The 18,857-nt window shown below is 48.4% G+C and overlaps 1 protein-coding gene and 1 non-coding gene across 4 annotated transcripts in view; both read right to left on the bottom strand.

Moving 5' to 3' along the window:
• LOC144121005 (rap1 GTPase-activating protein 1-like) overlaps window positions 1-18,857 on the bottom strand; it is a 211,810-nt gene that overhangs the window by 13,059 nt on the left and 179,894 nt on the right. For all 3 annotated transcript variants that reach the window (XM_077653897.1, XM_077653895.1, XM_077653896.1), the window contains exons 7-15: window positions 11,337-11,443; window positions 10,601-10,679; window positions 10,457-10,510; window positions 9,927-10,010; window positions 8,272-8,372; window positions 6,761-6,890; window positions 3,866-4,023; window positions 2,032-2,197; window positions 23-340 (exon numbers count right to left, since the gene is read on the bottom strand). In XM_077653897.1, the coding sequence (XP_077510023.1) occupies window positions 23-340; window positions 2,032-2,197; window positions 3,866-4,023; window positions 6,761-6,890; window positions 8,272-8,372; window positions 9,927-10,010; window positions 10,457-10,510; window positions 10,601-10,679; window positions 11,337-11,443 (1,197 nt within the window). The remainder of the gene's footprint in view (window positions 1-22; window positions 341-2,031; window positions 2,198-3,865; window positions 4,024-6,760; window positions 6,891-8,271; window positions 8,373-9,926; window positions 10,011-10,456; window positions 10,511-10,600; window positions 10,680-11,336; window positions 11,444-18,857) is intronic.
• On the bottom strand, window positions 17,166-17,307 carry LOC144122252 (U4 spliceosomal RNA). The gene has a single exon (XR_013312863.1). It is a non-coding gene; the product is annotated as a U4 spliceosomal RNA (small nuclear RNA).

Genomic DNA, 18,857 nt, shown 5'->3' with positions numbered 1-18,857 from the left:
ATGTGCAACAGCCGACGCCCACCCCAGTGGCGAGCGGCGTGTTCTCTCCGATGACGGTGTTGGTGAGGCTGCTGCTGCTGGCGCTGGAGGAGGAGCGCTTGGCCAGGTTCGACTCGACCGACTGGCTACGGATCTTGACGCTGAGCGCCTTGCGGAAGAAGCCGTCCAGGAAGCTGGCTCCGCTGGCCGCCGCCGCCGCCGCAGAGCCGCCGTTCGTGGCGGCCGCGGCCGCGTCGTCCAGCTCGTCGCTGGCCACGAAGCTGGCGCTGCCGGAGAATTCCTGCGTCTTGTACAGCAGCTGGTCGTGCAGCGTCTGCAGCAGCGACAACCGGGTGCGGGCCTGCGACGCCAAAGGAGAAGAAGCGTCCACGACGTGACATGGCATTGCAACGCGTTAGATTTGGTTTGATTTACGGGGGTCTAACGTCCCAAAGCGACTCAGGCTATGAGGGCCGCCGTGGTGAAGGGCTCCGGAAATTTCGGCCACCTGGGGTTCTTTAACGTGCACTGACATCGCACAGTACACGGGCCTCTGGAATTTCGCCTCCATCGAAATTCGACCGCTGCGGCCGGGATCGAACCCGCGTCTTTCGGGCCAGAAGCCAAGCGCCATAACCACTCAGCCACCCCGGCGGCCAACATTGCAACGCGTTAGTCCGACAGCTTATTAAAGAACTTAAGACAACAAATTTTTGCTTGCCTGTTTTCTTCTTGCATAGGATGCGTTAGACATTGATATGCATGGAGCACTCCGTGGTATTCACCTGTGGCCGCTAAATAATGTATAACTGAATTTATTCCTGACGCTGTTTCGGTTTCATCAACAGAACGATAGCTGTGATGTGCAGTTGAACTTTAGCTTACGTCAGGCACGAAAAAACGCCAATGTAACTGCTGATACGTTGTTTGTTGTCATTCTAGCTCTTGAAGCAGGCTGGTTTAAGTGCTGTAGTGAGTTAAAGCTAAGTATCAGCGTTTATACTGCAGTTTTTCCGTGCCTCACGTGACCTCACAGATATCGTTTGGTTGATTAAACCGAAGCAGCATGAAGAAGGAATTCAATTTTAAAATATTTACCGGCCATAGGCGAATACGACATTGGCATCCATGTATTCTAAGGTATCACGCATCATTTGAAAGAAGAAAACCCTAAACAAAATAAGGTGTCCATTGTCATTTAATGAAGAGAAGAAAAGAAACTAAAGCCTTGCTTAAACACTCGAGCAAACCTGTCGTTGACTAAGTAGGCGCGGCATATCAGCACCTAATAAAAAGCAATAAAAAATATGGTATTAGCGCATCGTAAGTGATCACAATAACAGCGACTTGGAGTGAATGACTCAAATGAAGGAAGTCAGCCCAATGCATCAATTTCGACTAAAGGCGACGACGTCGCCAATGCCACAAATTCTCCAATGGACAGGGAGACCAGACTGGTGAATGCGTCCAGCCACTGAACCGCGGCACAGAAAGCTAAGTTACTTATATTTCACTACATTAAGTCTACAGGCCAGAAATATCGCTTATAGTCTTGCGCACAAAAAGGCTTGTGTGCCCAGATGTCAATGCCCGTTAGAGAACCTCAGGTGGTCGAATTCAACCCGAAGCCCACCACTAAGCACATTCATTCATTCATTCATTCATTCATTCATTCATTCATTCATTCATTCATTCATTCAATCAATCAATCAATCAATCAATCAATCAATCAATCAATCAATCAATCAATCAGTTAAGGCACTCGGCTCATAAGGCGCATGATTGATCGATGAATCAATCGATCGATCTCTCCTCTTCCTTTTGTGTTGTCTCTTTCTCCCTTCCCACACACAGGTACCATGCCAGACAAGTCTAGTTAATCCCTCTGCCTTCTCTTCATGCACCTGCTCTTTCTCTTTCCATTCCGCCAAAGTTTTCACGGACAACACTTGTACAGAATACGTAGTGCAAACAGAGCATCGATTCGCGGAAGGGTGGCGGTTTCGAGGAGGTGTTTCGCCTGCGATGAGAGAATGGAAGAATAAGGCTAACCTCAAGCCGTGCGAACTGCTCGGCCCGGTACGAGGCGTTCTCGGCGTTGATGAGCTTCTGCAAGATGAACTCCCGAAACTCCGGCCCGGCATCGAACTCGGCCGGTACCGGAAGCTTGGGCTCGAAGAAGGGCACGTCCAGACGCGCCGTCACCGCCACGCGGTACCTGCGCCAGAGGAACAGGTACAGCCACCACAGTACCTGTAGCCGTCACTCACAGGACAACCAACGTTGGAGACACGCCGCTTTCCCGAAACACTGCACGCTACCCTGACGGATACACTCATTAGTATGGGCGCTTAGTAAGAAACAAAAGGAATAGCTCCTAGCCTGCACAAGGAGGCGGAGTTTATCGTGAGTGCCGTTCATCTGTTAAAAAAATGGCTGTAGTTTGGCTCTGGTTAAACCTGGAGTAACGCGATAGCTAAAGCTGGCCTAGTGTTACTCGCACAGTGGAATTGAAAAGTCAGTCTCTCGCCGCTTCGTTTCGATGGGCGTTCCTTCTTCATCTTCGTCCCTGGACGTGGATTCACTCTCCTCCCCCCTCCTTTCCACTCACCCCCCCCCCCCCCCCGCGCCGCCGGCAGCTGCTCCGCACCACGTAACCAACCACGTGACCAGCCACGGCGCCGCCACGGAGCTCAAGGGGTGCCACGCAGCTCAAGGGGTGCCATGCTGAAGGCTCGAAGTGCTTAGCGTAATGTAGCTATTGCTACAAAAACAACTTGTATTGCATTTCGCACAGGCGACGGGGTAGCGTTCCAAGGATATGTTTTATAAACTACTCCGCAACCCATAAAAAAGCGGTCTAATTCGTACTGTGCGTGGACTATCATAATGGATTGATGCATGCGTGATGCGCCCTGTCTTAGACACTCATGACGGGTGGGGGGTGGGGGGCACACTTTCAGAGGCGCTATAAACGTGCGTGGTTTCTTTATTGCACGGTAGTGTTTTGTAGCGATAGCCAACTCTTCGAGCCTTCGGCGTGGCCGCCGCGGCCACCTCTGGTCACGTGGTTAGCCACGTGACCAGCAACGTGGTTGGTCATGTGGTGCGGAGCAGCTGCTGCTGCCGGCGGCGCGGCGCGCCGGCGAAACCAAGCTGCCACAGCTGTGCGCATGCGCCGTGTCAAGTGGGACGAATATGAAGAAGGAACACCCGGCGAAGCGGAGCGGCGAAAGACTGACTTTGCAATTCAACTGAGCGAGTTCCACTCGGCCAGCTGCAACTATCGCGTCACTCCAGGTTCGACCAGAGCTAAACTACAGCCAATTTTTTTTCATCATAGCAAAGTGCGCATCCGGCGTCAAATGGCCCACTACTAAGTGAGAAAAAAAATGGCGGTGGTTTAGCTCTGGTTAAACCTGCAGTGACGCGAGAAGCAACAGCTGGCCGAGTGGAACTTGGCCACGTGACCAACCACGTGATAAGCCACGGCGCCGCCGGCAGCTGCTTTGCACCACGTGACCAACCACGTGACAGCGTGGCGGCGCCGCCACGCTGAAGGCTCGAAATGCTACCGTAATGTAGCTATAGCTACAAAAAACGCGTGACGAGCTAACTCATAGAGTGACTCACAAAGTTCTCCGGTGCTCATGTTTAGAAATTGGCAGGCTAGTCGGAGCAACGTTGGGGCCAACAATGTGCCCAGACACCAGTGGACAGGACAAACATTTAGGCGTTGTGGTTCTGGGCGTTGTAAAGGGATACCTGGAGCTATTCCTTGACACCTCTCCCTATCTCCCCAGAAGCTGACCGCGGAATATGGCGCATGATTGAAGCCGAGGCTCCGCTACTCGAGTGTGGCCGAAGAGCGACGGCGCCCCCTCACCTCTGGCGGCTGAGGTGCAGGCGGCCCGTCCTGATTGGCTGGACGACGATGAAGGAGTGCAGGAAGTGCGAGGCGATCATGGTGGGCATGAATGGCGTGTTCTCCTCCTGGAACACGATGGCCACGATGTCGTTGCCGATGTGCCGCTTGCGCTGGAGCTGCGCGAGGCCAAGGTTGGAGGATCAGGCTCACTCCAGCTGGATTTAACTCATATATAATATAATTGGCTTTTGGGGAAAGGAAATGGCGCAGTATCTGTCTCATATATCGTTGGACACCTGAACCACGCAGTAAGGGAAGGGATAAAGGAGGGAGTGAAAAAAGAGGTGCCGTAATGGAGGGCTCCGGAATAATTTCGACAGCCTGGGGATCTTCAACGTGCACTGACATCGCACAGAACACGGGCGCCTTAGCGTTTTGCCTCCATAAAAACGCAGCCGCCGCGGTCGGGTTCGTACCCGGGAACTCTGGAACAGCAGCCGAGTGCCCTAACCACTGAGCCACCGCGGCGGGTCAGGATTTAATTCGAATTTTCACGTTCTTTTACAAGACGCATTCCAATATCACTAACTCGCGCAGCTCAGTCATGGTTATGGCGGCGGATGTCGGTTTGGTCGCCGTGTACTACGTAAGGTATCATGTTCGGATTGGCAGCGGCTGACCTGCGTGCTTCTATTTTTTTTTCTGAACGGACGCAGAGCAAATAAATTCAGGCGACAGTCAGTACAGTGATGTGTACTCTCTACTGAACAGACTCCGGTGGACACATGACCATTGTTTATTTTAACCTGTACTCTTGTTAGGCGGTGTCGAACTGTGAGTCTCTTTTGTCTAGATTCTAAAAGAACTCACCACCCGTAAAGAGTTCACCGTCCTAACGGATTGTTGTTCCGGCAATTTACAGGCAGAACTGTTGGTTGTTTTTACATGTGAGAGAGATTACAGCGACTTTTGAAATGATATCCCGGTTTATTAACAAAGGTCACTGCCAAGCAAACAGATGGCATATAGGAGGTAACACGCAGTGCCTACTTATTCACGCAGTGAGATGCGGCGTTCACCAAAGTTCAAAGAGACAGTCCAGAAAGAGAGGACATACACGACAACTCTTCCTGGGTTGTCCTCCACTTATAAAAAACTAAATTTACTTTTCAAAATAATTCATCAATTTCTTCTGCAGCTTCTTCGCTTCGAAATGTTCCGCTAAGATGTCTTGCCAACCTTCCTTATGCCTACCCCCCGTTTCCTATTTCCTACCACTTCCATCCTCTCCAACTTCTTGCCGACGCAGTTCTCATCTTTCCTCATTAAGTGTTCGAACCATTTCGGCCTTCCCTTCCGGGCATTTTAGTTTCAACGTGTGCAAACTTGACAGTTTAACTTTACGACGCGGTCGTTCCGGACTTTCATTTGCACTCAAAACATCCATCCCAGCCACCCTCATTTCGGAAACTTTAAACTTTAGGAATCTTAGATTCCTTAACAGGGGAGTGTTCGCGACATTTGACGCCTGTATGAAGGACGAAAGAAGGCCTGAGTTATCAGAGCTATCACAACACTTATAATGAGACCTTACGTTGTGGCGAACATGAAAGCACTAAAGCGAGGTGTACATTTAAAAAAACAAACAAACATCCATTTAAATGAACAGAATGTACAGACTTAAAATATATGTATAGCCTAAAAAGAAACAAAAGGATAGGAAACGAGACAGCAATCCCAACGTTTCGCGAACTAGGAAGGCGGAAGAGACTAAGGAATTCGAAGCAAGCGCGAAGAAGCTAGCACGCAAACCCCCAAGTCGGTGCTCTGTCGGCAGCCAACCTACTTCCACTGCGCTAACGAAGCGTTGGCGTCGCAGGCGCCCCCTGGTTACAGTCATTGTTGGCGCCCGGCAACGGTACAGCGCTCTCATTAGAGAGACGCGGCTTAGTGCGAAACGCCTCTGCCCATCAATTATCCTCGTCGTGCAGTTCGGGCCCCAGTTCGCTCCTTTCCTAACAAGACTCCGTGGCATTCACGGAGGACCTAGTCTTCTACGAATTTCGTTCGGCTGTCTTCCGCGCCTCGGGGCGCCGTAACCTTGACCTTTGCAGGCTCGAACGATCGTCACCTGACGCCTGGCAAGTAAAGAAAAAAACTGACAAGAGGCGCTGGCTGGTACGACACCGTCACGAAGTACAATGGTGCCAACAACGAATCGTTGGAAGCGCATGGGAGGCCAATTAATCCCTACCCCCGGGTGATGGCTGTGCAGTCACCACAATGACCTTTCCTCTCTAGAGGGGATCTCTATTCAGGTGTGGTCTGGTCGACAGAACTAAGGCCGAAGCGCAGTTTCCTCGTGATAGTCGTGGTTTAATAACCGCTCTGTTTTCATTGTATGAAAAACAATGCCCTAACGGGGCTCGTGAATTTGTACCCTAAGCAGAGCTTCAGGTTAGAACTCGGGTACCACTAATACACAGAGTAATAATAATTGTTTTTTTCTGTGTGGAAAGGAATTGGCGCAGTATCTGTCTCATATATCTTTGGACACCTGAACCGCGCCGTAAGGGAAGGGATAAAGGAGGGAGTGAAAGAATAAAGGAAGAGATAGGTCCGTAGTGGAGGGCTCCGGAATTATTTCGGCCACCTGGGGATTTTTAACGTGCACTGACATCGCACAGCACACGGGCGCCTTTGCGTTTTTCCTCCATAAAAACGCAGCCGCCGCGGTCGGGTTCGAACTAATACACAGAGTATTTAACGCTTTTAGTAACGCCTTGTTGTGGCTACTAAAGCTCCGTATACGGCTACCATTGCAAAACAAAAACGAAAGAGAGCATGAGTAATTAGTGTGCGTGAGTGCGCCTATTCAATATGGCGGACACGAACAAAGTAGGCCAAGGTCACCTGCTGCACGTCTCCCTCGGTGTATGGGAGAAGCGTGGAGACGTGGAACATAATCTCGCAGCCGTTGAAAGACGTGTAGAAGGACTCCTGGCCCGTCTGGCCGTGTTGGGTGTCCAGGCCGCCGCGGAACCTGAGCATGCGGTCGAGAAATTAAGGGGTGAGATGGGGGGGGGGGCATAAAAGTTTGGCGCTCCAGCCCACGACGTGACCGAGGTGCACAATGAAGCAGGGACGAGGCAGTGGCGCGCAGCTAACGGACATGGGTTGTCATAATCTCCATTACCGGAAACGCCGCGGTAAACGTGATATCTAGACCGCTCTCATGAAAGATTTCAAACTCGAAATAAAAAAATAAGCGCGAATTGTAAATGCGCTCAAAGAGTACGCTGACCGCAACTTGGCGGAATTTTAACGAACCAAAGCTTCACAATTTAAACGCAGGAAGGTCTAGTAAACCAGCGCTTGCGAGCAGCCCAGCAGGCAACACTAGATTAGAAGAAAGTGCTACGCCGGGCTTCAAGTTTAGCGGTTAACGGCTCAGAAAACTGGCGAGTCAAGAGATCTAGTACAGCCGACTTGAGCAGTCTCTTGTAATCTAAGCTTTTCTTTTCTTTTTTTCGCAAGCCAAGTAACCCTGCAGAAAAATAAATTTAAGTATGGAATAGCGTGACGGGTGTGTGTCCAGTAAACAGGAACGAGTTTCAATGTGGATTTGAATGGGTCGCTAGCACACGCCTACACTACCTTAATTGCGTGGAAATCAGTTGAAATCGTACTTGTGATTAATTAGTACAGGCATCGAGGTCCACATAGAGCAAAATGAAACAACAACAAAAATTGCAGCCAAGCGTCGAATAGTTATTGATGACATCTATCATATAAAAATGTCAGTTAGAACTCCCATTTTCCAGAGTTTTCCCTACGTTCCTCCTACACTCGCTGGCTGGAAAATTCGCACTAATATATGAAGCTAAGTAGACGCAGTGCTTTACAAGTGACTTTCTTCACTTTAAATGACACGCTATATAGTCTCGTGAGGTCTGCCCGACGCCAGGGCTCAGAGGAAACCCAGGTGCCGCTGACGCAATCCGAAGCACACTAGAAAATTCTACGGACGTGTCTGCAGACTGTACACTGTGAGATATATAGCAAAAGATGAAACTTTACTGCATCGCAAGGCTGTGAGCCCAAGGAGCGTCTAATAGAACGCGTATAAAAATGTCAATACTCATTTCTAGAGATTTCATGTCAATGATGTGAAGCACACCAGTCTGAAGACTGTCTATGGGCAGTCTATAGGAACTCTCTTAAGACTGCCTACAGACGATAGCCTACTGAAGTTTAAGACCGTAAATTCATAGAGTGTCCAAAAACAGTCCATAAGCGTTGTCTACACATAGCTTTTAAAACTACACATAGCTTTTAAAGGCTAAAGGTCTCTAAAGTGTCAATAGATTGTTATAAGCTGCCTAAAAATAGGCATCACATTCAAACTCCTAGCGACTACTCACCCTGGGAAGTCCTTGAGTGTGACTTTGTCGGCCAGCATAAGAAGAAAATCTTCCATGGCGGCGCTGTGGTGGCGGTTTCCAAACAGTTCTTCTTCCCTGGTCTGCAAAGACCAGCGCAATAAGAAAAAAGAATATTAGACCACTGGCAACAAATTGAATAACGTGAGGAAAGAATAAAACAATGCTTATTAATGTCAGCAGCAGCGGTACTGAAAAGGGAATCAGACTTGAGCATTAATTAATTTTTAGCTCGTTTTTATTTGAGGCCTCACTGAGTCCAATTACACTCTCCGAAGTTTTAGACAGCCTGCACAAACTGAAAGAAAATTGCAGCAACGTATAAAGTGCGCTGTCGTCCTGATCCTACTATAAATTTAAATTAACGCAGTCACTTTGTTACCTATTAATTTTTTTTACTTTCTCCCTCCCTCCCTCTCTCTCTCTCTCTTTCGCCTTCGTATTTCTCAGCGCTGTCAGCAGAAAATGGTCACGTGGCACCAGCGACATTAAACTCCCCGCTAATTATGTGACCGGTGCACAATTGAATGAGGTTCGGAATGGGCGTAATTAATGAAGCAAGACAATGTGCTTTCGCTGCATAAGCTTTACACAATGACGTTTATTCAGTGGGTACACGAACTTTTTTGAAGAGGAAGAAGGAATAAAAAATCACGGGACAACCCACTGCTTTCTTTTTCCCAATGCACATGAAAAAGGTGGGAGGGGGGGGGGGGGGGGGGGTTCGTCAAGACATTCAGAACAGCAATACGCGCATTCAAAAGCTGAAACTGGCAGCCGTTATCTACAGACGATGATGCTTGGTTGTATCGTTTAACCGAGGCCTTTAAAACTGAACTACTTGCAAATTTCAAGCTTTGTATATCGATCATTAAGAAAAAAAAGCGGAGGCGGAAAGGCTTTATAATTTTTTCACTCTTCCGCAGGAGGAAAGAAGTGTCAGCGCCACCTGTATTTAGACACCGCAAGGCCCTGGTTCCCCACATGCGCTCACTCTACAAAGGCCCGCTTGGGTAACGTGACGACAGGTGCGCATTCTCGGGAGCGCCCATACCCGGGTCCCCGTGTTAACTATGGCTCTGGCCACGCCCACCTGGTCAACAATGTCAGAGCTGCACGCGAATGCGGAGTTTCAAGTAACGACATATTACGACCACACAGGTGCCTTTGGGTCAGGAGAAAGTCCCTCGCACACAAAGCTACTGCTGTTCAAAGGCGGAGAGCGCTGCTTTGCGCTCATGGCAAGAGCGCGCCGATGTGAAATTTCTATAGCATTTTTATTTCAGCCTTCTTGCTACAAATGCTAATTGCAGGCTGCTTCCGTAATCTCCTTGCTCCCCCTCTCCTCTTACACCGGCGGAGCGGACTCCTGAGATAAAATAATAAGGGCTGTTCCTAGCAAAGCACCCACTTAATTGGGAGTAATAATTACTCCCTTCAGAAATGCAAATGCTGCCCGGATTAAAAAGAAAAGCGGGTATACTGATGCTACGAGGCGGTCTGGGAAACGACGGCTCTTTCTTGCTCAACTGATGGGCTCACTCTCTGTCTCAAACTAAGGCCCCCGTCTTGCCCCGAGCTTGTCGCCATTCCCACGCACGCAACCCGCCTGCAGACGCAACTGGTCCTGCCCTTACCTGACCGGCCCGTTGATAAATGATACCAAATTTGTACTCGTGGACTAGAACTTGTTCGTCGAATGCCATCAGAAGTTCGGAAGCCTGCGTGAAAGAAGCCGTGAGAAAACGTGAGAAAATTGAAGCGAAACTCTTTTAAAGCGCATTGTATATCTTTCGAGCTTGAAGCCATATGACAGAGAAACGTGTATTTGAATATGAGGCAATATCGTCCGTAGGGACGTTGTCCAAATTTGAGTAAAAACCAGATTTTTTTTTGCCGCAACTAGCTTACATAACCCGTTTAATGCCTTCCAGCTTCGACCTAGGTTATAAAAATAAATTTAGTCCTTAAGTGTTTCCTTTTATGTTGACCATGGCTGTACACTCCATGAGTGACATAGAAGTTCGCGCGAAAAGCAAAGCTATTCTCATTTTCCGCCAAGACGTGAAATGACGCCTACCATAGCGCACACACAACGACGTAGGGTATAAGAAAACATATATATTAAAGAATATTAAACATGCATATAACGAAGCCGTTGCAATACCTTTGGAAAGAATACCGGTTGCAGCACCACATTGTTGATGCTCTCGCGGAGAGACTGTTGACGAAATGCGAAAAACAGAAGCGTTAGAAAAACGGGCACAGCGCTGTGCGCAGTTCGTAGAAACGAGAGCTTCGCAATACGCACTTTTACGAGGCGAGCAGCCGTCCAAAGCTCCATCTTTGGATCATTCGGAATCAGCTCACAAGCAATGCCATCTTTTGTTCTGGAATAAACGCGCAGGAAGAAAGCGCGATTTCATTTTTTGATCACCACGTTCACATTTCGATAAACAAAAAAAAAATCACAGGGAAAGCTAATTCCACTATGCGTTGGCAGTGCGATAGCATTAGGATCTGTTGATGTCTTTACCGGAAGTGACGTTTACGATCTCACGACATCACTTTTGTTTAGCCAATGGGAATGCTCCGTTTTGGTGACGTCACTTCCCTATAGCCAATGGGAATTCTCCGTTTTGGTGACGTCACTTCCATCCAGCCAATGAACTAATTTTTATGACCAACGACGCATTTTGGTCCCATTAGGCTTCAAATGCTACCGCGTTAAAAGAGTCGTGCTTCGCGAAATACCCTTACGAAAATTCTTTTAGGCAGTCTATAGACCGTCCATAGACTGTCCATAGACCGCCTATAAAGTCTGTAGACTCTCTATAGACATTTCTTAGAGAATAGTCTAGAGGCAGTACGATTCCTATAGACAGTCTATAGACAATCTATAGATTTATGCCCACACACTTTGAGTAGACCATTGTCTATAGACTATGAATAGACAAAAATAAATATCTATAGGAACGCAATAGAGTCTGTAAGAAGTCTATATACTGTCTATAGATCACTTTTGTAAGGGTAAGTTCAGTACATACCTGAGTATGACCCTGTAGTGATCGTTTGGTTCCTCCATCGATTCCAACTTGAGCGATAGGACGAAGATATTCGAAGCTTCATCTCTCCCGACATAATTGAGTTGATCCTAAAGAAAAGATAAGGGGAAATAAGGAAAGTGTTAGATAAGAGCTGCTGCGCGCCACCTTGGATAACAGGTGAGCGTTAGGTCACAGATGGCTGTGCCACCCGTGACGCCTGATACACCACCAGGGCATCTTAAAAACCTTAGTTTGCATTTAATGAGATAAACAAATGCCTCCAATCGAATCATGTATAATCTAAATGTTTCAAACTAAACGAATCCTTGAAGAAAAAAAATAACGTCTGCTAAGGACCAAAGGCTCACGTTGAAAAAGCAATGAAAGCTGCCGAAAAATGGATCCACACGAAGTTTCACGTTATCGGAGAGAAAAAAAATCTCTTGCGTATAAGGTGACCCCGCTGTTTTTAGGCTCCTAAGAAGGAAAAAAAAATCAGGAAACGACGTGACCACTTTGGGTAAGAATAAGGCTCTTTGCGCTCTTGCTATTACATCGCGTTTTCTTGGTTTCGCTATAACTTCACCGCTTCATGCAGTTCTCCATTTGAGGGACGTCCCTCCTCGCGTTCATTTCCAGGTATGCGCGACTCCCTGCACGGGAGTTATCTCGCCCAGCACGTCCGCGCAGGTCATTTATCAGCCGCCGCTGCACGGCGCTCGCAGCAGTAATCCCCGAAATGACAGTAATCTTCAAAGATTATACGTGCGCCCGGCTTCTGACCGGTTCTGCGCGTGCTTCTCTGCGGGGCGCCATGGGAGGACCGGTTACGTTTTGGCTTTGTTCTGTTTAGTGCAGACCTTCCATAATTGACTCTGCTTGTGCTTTAGAGCAAACCTGGTTTTATTCTTTCTGTCGCGCTTCGATGCAGGACGGTTGTTGTCCGGGCTATAAGCTGCTGTCAAAGTTTTCTCCTTATCATCGATTTTGTTATCGTTATTATTACAATACAGCTGCGTTATGCTGAATTGCATGTTACATCTCTTTCTTGTATATGTATTTCTCCTATATATTCAAATTTATCTAAATTTTTTACACACTTACTCATTCTAATAAATGGAAAGCGAAATATGTGGCTTTAACGTCCAGAAGCGACCCAAGGTATGAGACACGCCGTAGTGGAGGGCTCCGGATTAATTTAGACCATCAGAAGTTGTTTAACGTGCGGTGACATTGCACAGCACGTGCACCTTTTTGTATTTCGGCTCCGCGGCCGGGATCGAACCCGCCACGTTGAGATCAGCAGCCGAACGCCTAAGCCACTCAGCCTCCGCAGCGGGTCTATCCAAGTAATTTACAGGCTTTTCAGTGCGGGACCGCGCAGTGGCAAAAACAAAGATTAAAAGGAAGAGGTAGCATTTTGGGCCAAGTCCAACAAGCCTCACGCTGGCTCAGATGGGCCCACCTTATTGCAAAGACGAGATAGATTTACACAAATTAGATAGGATTATTACGATATTATTATGCTCCCAAACATTCAATCAACAAAGATGATATTTCTCCTGTGGCTAGAGGACGAAAGTTAAAAATTATGCTATGATTGCTGCAAGCTGTCTTTGTTACAGGAACATTTATTTGTAATAGTGCTTCCTGGGACACACAAGGCTCCCTCCTAAATCTGCGCTTGTCCATGATGCCCATGACAGTTATCAATATCTTTGTTCCTTAGCCAATTGTACTGCCATTTAATTCTATTGCCTAGTATGCAAGTCTCCCTTCGAGCTCTGCAGGCCTGTGTTCTCATGTATTTGTTTTCAGCATGGCAATTATTGTTATGACATCGAGCCCTTAACACGTGGGCCTCTATATCGAGCCCTGTCAGACTATCACGGAACCGAACCTGTACCTTTTTCTTTATTTATTCCACATGGCGAATTTAAGCAACAACGATATCATTGTTGTATTCTCATTAGCCATCGTGTCAAAGCTCTCGAATAAGCTAACACCAACGCCTCGTCTATGTTTCCCACTGCTCCATATGTGCAAGCGGAAACGGCGTCATGTGTGACGCGTTGCAAACCTTGCGACTTCTTCACAACGTGACCACCGTGACAGGTGGAAGCCTGCCTACCGTGCCACGTGGCAGTTAAATTAATGACTGCTCGTGAAAGGTTGCTCGGTAAGAGCAACCCGGGTCTCAAAAGCCCCACCGCTTGCTATGTTTTAAACAGCTACTTGTCGGGACAGTAGCGCATCGCTTAACCGCTGCACCACTGCGCCAGGAATGGTATGAGGACCTCCAGTGGTCTCTGAGTGTAAAGGATGACCAAATCCGCATATATGGGCGTTAATCCATTAACGCCATCGCGTCATGACCTTAAAGCGGAGCAGCAACAGAAAATGCTAACGCATTCACAAACAACCCACCGATGATAGCCTAGGAGTTGTAGAAGACTAAATAAAAGGAATGAATTTTATCAAGACTTCGAACGAAGCACGCTGTCGCGGCGTTTTCAGTCTTTATTCCAGTCTCCCTGTACACAAACTTAAGTCTTAAATAATTATGTATATCACTTCTCCGTGAGCTCTATACCGTTACTTTGACTCAGCTGCCCCGAGTTTTTTACTTATTTGTTTTTGCGGCTGGAGTTAGCCAGCTTGTCTAGATTCGTTCCGCTAGCTGCTCCAACCCGCGTCTATGATAACGTTGGCTCTGAGCACGTACAGAACTTCATACCTTCATTTTTTTTTCACTGCTTCAAACCTTAGCTAATAAATCAACAGAGGTACTCTATATAATGCGGTCTCTTATCTTTCTTTCCATTTTATCAGTACAAGGAAATGCATGACTGCGATATTATTCTTACCAAATTGTTAACATAACGCAGCGCATAGGCCTCACGAGACACCGCGGCGAAGATTGTCTGAGACAATCCCGGAAATAATGAGCTCATGTGGAATGACAGGGACATTGCTTATAAAAGTGAGGGGCATTATAAAAATAAGAGGCAGTGAAGAACAAAACAAAGAACTTGGGGACACTTAAGTTCAACTTAAGAGTGTGACGCGATAGCATGCAAGCGTCCCTATACGGTGTCTTGGGGGCCCCCTGGAGCACCGTTTTGCACAGATAACATACTGCTTTATTACACATCATCGTCCATATTAATCGGTGGCGATAATTAGTGACCCTAATTGACTAGTGTTCTTGTAATGTAATTTGTCTACTGTGCTGTTGTGAGGTGCTCGTACGACGCCTCCATTTAATAAATTCAACGAATGTTTGCTTGGATCCCGACGAAAAGGACAATGGTTCGATTCCGCTTGACCACCTTTTTTCAATAATAATTGGTTTTTGGGGAATGGAAATGGCGCAGTATCTGTCTCATATATCGTTGGACACCTGAACCGCGCCATAAGGGAAGGGACAAAGGAGGGAGTGAAAGAAGAAAGGAAGAAAGAGGTGCCGTAGTGGAGGGCTCCGGAATGATTTCGACCACCTGGGGATCTTTAACGTGCACTGACATCGCACAGCACACGGGCACCTTAGCGTTTTTCCTCCATAAAAACGCAGCCGCCGCGGTCGGGTTCGAACCCGGGAACTCCGGATCAGTAGTCGAGCGCCCTAACCACTGAGCTACCGCGGCGGGTCTTTTTTTTTTCAGCGAAACTGCTTTTCTACGTCACTACCCTCTAGATCAATCAACATTTTCCAGTCACGCCGACGCCGGGATTTCCGCCGAACGGGACAGAGTAATGTAAATGGAGAGCTGGCCTTCTTCGCCGATGCAATGACGTTTAAGTAAGTTTGAAGCCGGAGGATCTAAACATGACCTGCGTGGCTTGAGACATGAGGCGACATGAGTCGCCTCGACGGTCGCCTCGACGCATGTTGTACTTCTTGCCAAGCAGCTATACGAAAAGAAAAAAAACGGAGGATTTGCTTTGGCCACAAAATCTGGGTCACTCTCACCTTTACGTCTTCAATACATACAGGTTACGGTAAAGATCTTCAATACATACAGGTTACGGTAACCCGCCGCGGTGGCTCAGTGGTTAGGACGCACGGCTACTGATCCGGAGTTCCCGGGTTCGAACCCGACCGCGGCGGCTGCGTCTTTATCGAGGCAACACCCTAAGGCCCCCGTGTGCTGTGCGATGTCAGTGCACGTTAAAGATCCCCAGGTGGTCGAAATTATTCCGGAGCCCTCCACTACGGCACCTCTTTTTTCCTTTCTTCTTTCACTCCCTCCTTTATCCCATCCCTTACGGCGCGGTTGCGGTGTCCAACGATATATGAGACAGATACTGCGTCATTTCCTTTCCCCAAAACCAACTATTACAGGTTACGGTGTGCCAGAATTACCATAGAAGTCATCATCAGCTTAACTACGGTCACTGTAGGACAAAGAACTCTCCCACTACCTCCTGTGCCGTGAATGCTGCAGCCGCCCTATAACCGCAAACTTACTAATCTAATGCGCCCATCCGACTTCCTTTCGAATCCTTCTATGTATGCGTCGCCTTGGAATCGTATGAGGGAAATACGGACAAAACTAATGACCCGCACTTTGACAGTCCCGATGCCTCGCAAGAAATGGGTGACAAAATTGGCGCGAGTTTTGCAAACACTGTTAATTCCTTCGCGCTGCGTACCGTTTAGCTGCAAGTACTGCAAACACTGTCCCATGTCGTTCAAAGGCGGGTTTCGAGAGCTCCGCGTCGTCGCCAAACTTTGCCGGCGCACCAACTAACGTAATGCCTTCCTATACGTCGCGAATGTCATTAGCTTTCCCGTGGTCCCGCTAGGCTTAGTTTCCCAGCTGCAACACTGCAGCTCCTCCTCCCAAATGACCTAAGTGGAGAAGACAGCTGCCCGCGCGAGGCGACGACGTGCCGGCGGCAGTTGCGTCACGGGGACGGACGCTGCCTTTCCGGCGAGCAGGGACACAGCCCGCATTCCCACTCAGACAGCGCATGTCCTGCAAACGTGTGCGACAGCATCTTCGCCTTCAACTGCTCGCACGCAGGGAAGAAAGGCCCCGCCAGCTGTATACGTGACCGCTGCACCCCACGTGTAATAAACGGCCTTGCTTCGCCCCGGCCGAGCAAAGAGCAATGAGGCACAAATAAAACGGGACGCTGGATGAGGTTCGTTAGGCTGTTGCGCCACTGACCCGCCACCGTCAGAGGGGGGCGCGCGAGTGCAAAAAGCAGCCGACGACTGTGGCCTAATCTCGTTGGAAGCCCGGGCTTAAGCAAGTGGCCTAACTCCTTGCCCACCCTCCCATTTCCCAACAACCCATATATTAGTACTTTTTTCCGCTCCTGAAGTAAAATACCGGAAAACTTGGCGGACTTACGAGAATTGTGCAGTAGTCACCAGCAGAGTACAAATTTCTATTATATCTTGGAACACTTCCTAATAATAATAATAATTGGTTTTTGGGGAAAGAAATGGCGCAGTATCTGTCTCATATATCGCTGGACTGAAGTGTGAATTGGAAAATGGTAGTGCAACGCTGGTGGTGTCTTTGTGCGCAGGCAAGGAAACAGTATGATCGTTTATCCTGACTACACCGCCAGAAGGAAAAAGGCCTCTCCCATGTCTCCCCGCATTTTTTTTTTATCTCGGCCGCCCATCTAACTTTCTGGCGCCCCTGCTATGCTTAACGACCATCGATTGATTTTTTTCTTCGCATTACATGCCCTACCCAAGCCCATTTCTTCATCTTCCCACGTTTCGATGCAGGCGAAATGTGAATGCTTACATCGCAAAAAAAAACCCCAAGTGGTCGTAAATAATCTGTCTTTGAATTGGGTTGCGAAGCCCCGGAGGGCCAGCCAAAAATTGCCTCGGCCGACGGTATTTCACGTCGTCCAGGCAGGGTATTGGTAATAGTTTTCAACTAGCAATAGTCGCTCCTCAGTCGAAACTTCATGGGATGCGACACTGCCTCTGCGCAAAGCTGACCATTCGCCACTTCAGTGCCAAGGTGTCCTTCTCGCCGTCCCTCTAACATGGACAAGTTGAATGCAAGGCGTCAGTACTCCAAACTGCCACAATGACTAAATTTCAAAGATGAGGGGCCTCAGGAAATGGCTTTCGGATTACTTAGCACAGGGCGTTTAGTTTGGATACTGCAGGAGGCGCAAATTTCAGGTGCTTTTAATCGAATTGTTTCCTTGGCGCATGACCTAAACTGCGCGTTTGCCTTCGGAACCTTATCCTGAACCGTGCCTTAAAGCACGAGGAGCGAGTCACCAACATACTACACTTCACTCCTCCTTTCCACAAGGGGAAGGGGTTTGGGTGCCAGCGCTGCGACGCGAATTTAATCTCTCCCTTTTTGACCTGTTTTTGTCTTATCTGCAGGCCGCAGTGATAACGATAGCGTTCATGCCAATCCACAGGCCCTTGCCCCTTGATAGTTATGCCTTTGATCCTTGCTGACGCAGCCGTCGTCGTAGCTACGGCGGTTGCTGCTATGTGGGAGACCTTCGCTACGGCACCTTTCTTCCTCTCTTCACTCCGTCCCTCCTTTATTCCTTCTCTTACGGCGCGGTTCAGGTGTCCGCCGAGATGTGACAGATACTGGGCCATTTCCTTTCCCCAACAACCAATTTTCTAGGTGCGTCCTTACTTCTGACCTTTCCTCTTAAATCTCAGCTTCCTTCCTCCTCTATGCGTCTGTAATAATAATAATAATAATTGGTTTTTGAGGAAAGGAAAAGGCACAGTATCTGTCTCATACATCATTGGACACCTGAACCGCGCCGTAAGGGAAGGGATAAAGGAGGGAGTGAAAGGAGAAAGGAAGAGAAAGGTGCCCGTAGTGGAGGGCCCCGGAATAATTTCGACCACCTGGGGATCTTTAACGTGCGCTGACATCGCACAGCACATGGGCGCCTTAGCGTTTTCCGTGTGCTGTGCGATGTAAGCGCACGTTAAAGATGCGACTGTGGCAGTGGCCCCGTTCGTGCTGCGCTTGGATGTTGTTGTTGTTGCTGTTGCGACTGAAGGAAAAAATGAAAAGTGCACGGGCCTGCCCACTGGCTCGTGCTGAGCCACAATCGCTGCCACGTGCAGACAGTAGGAGAGTTAAAAGCGATGTGAGAGGAAAGATTAAAGCCAAGATGCGCGTCGCAAAAATCGGCGTCCTCCCAAACAAAGACGACGTTTTAGCGACAGATACACCAGGGGACAAGGAGCTGTCGCCACATTGGTGAGAGCTCTTAGATCCCAGCCCATTAGAGCCAGGAACGCACCGTTTGAATGGAGGCGAAACGCATAAGGCGACCGTGTACCGTTCGGTGTCACTGCACGTTAAAGATCTCCAGGTGATAATTGGATTTTAGGGAAAGGAAATGGCGCAGTATCCGTCTCATATATCGTTGGACACCTGAACCGCGCCGTAAGGGAAGGGATGAAGGAGGGAGTGAAAGAAGAAAGGGAGAGCTGCCGTAGTGGAGGGCTCCGGAATAATTTCGTCCACCTGGGGATCTTTAACGTGCACTGAC

Source organism: Amblyomma americanum, chromosome 2, assembly GCF_052857255.1.
Source record: "Amblyomma americanum isolate KBUSLIRL-KWMA chromosome 2, ASM5285725v1, whole genome shotgun sequence".
Lineage (NCBI taxonomy): Eukaryota > Metazoa > Arthropoda > Arachnida > Ixodida > Ixodidae > Amblyomma > Amblyomma americanum.
Note: the sequence above shows the minus strand (reverse complement) of the source record. Positions and strands in the feature narration are given on the sequence as shown.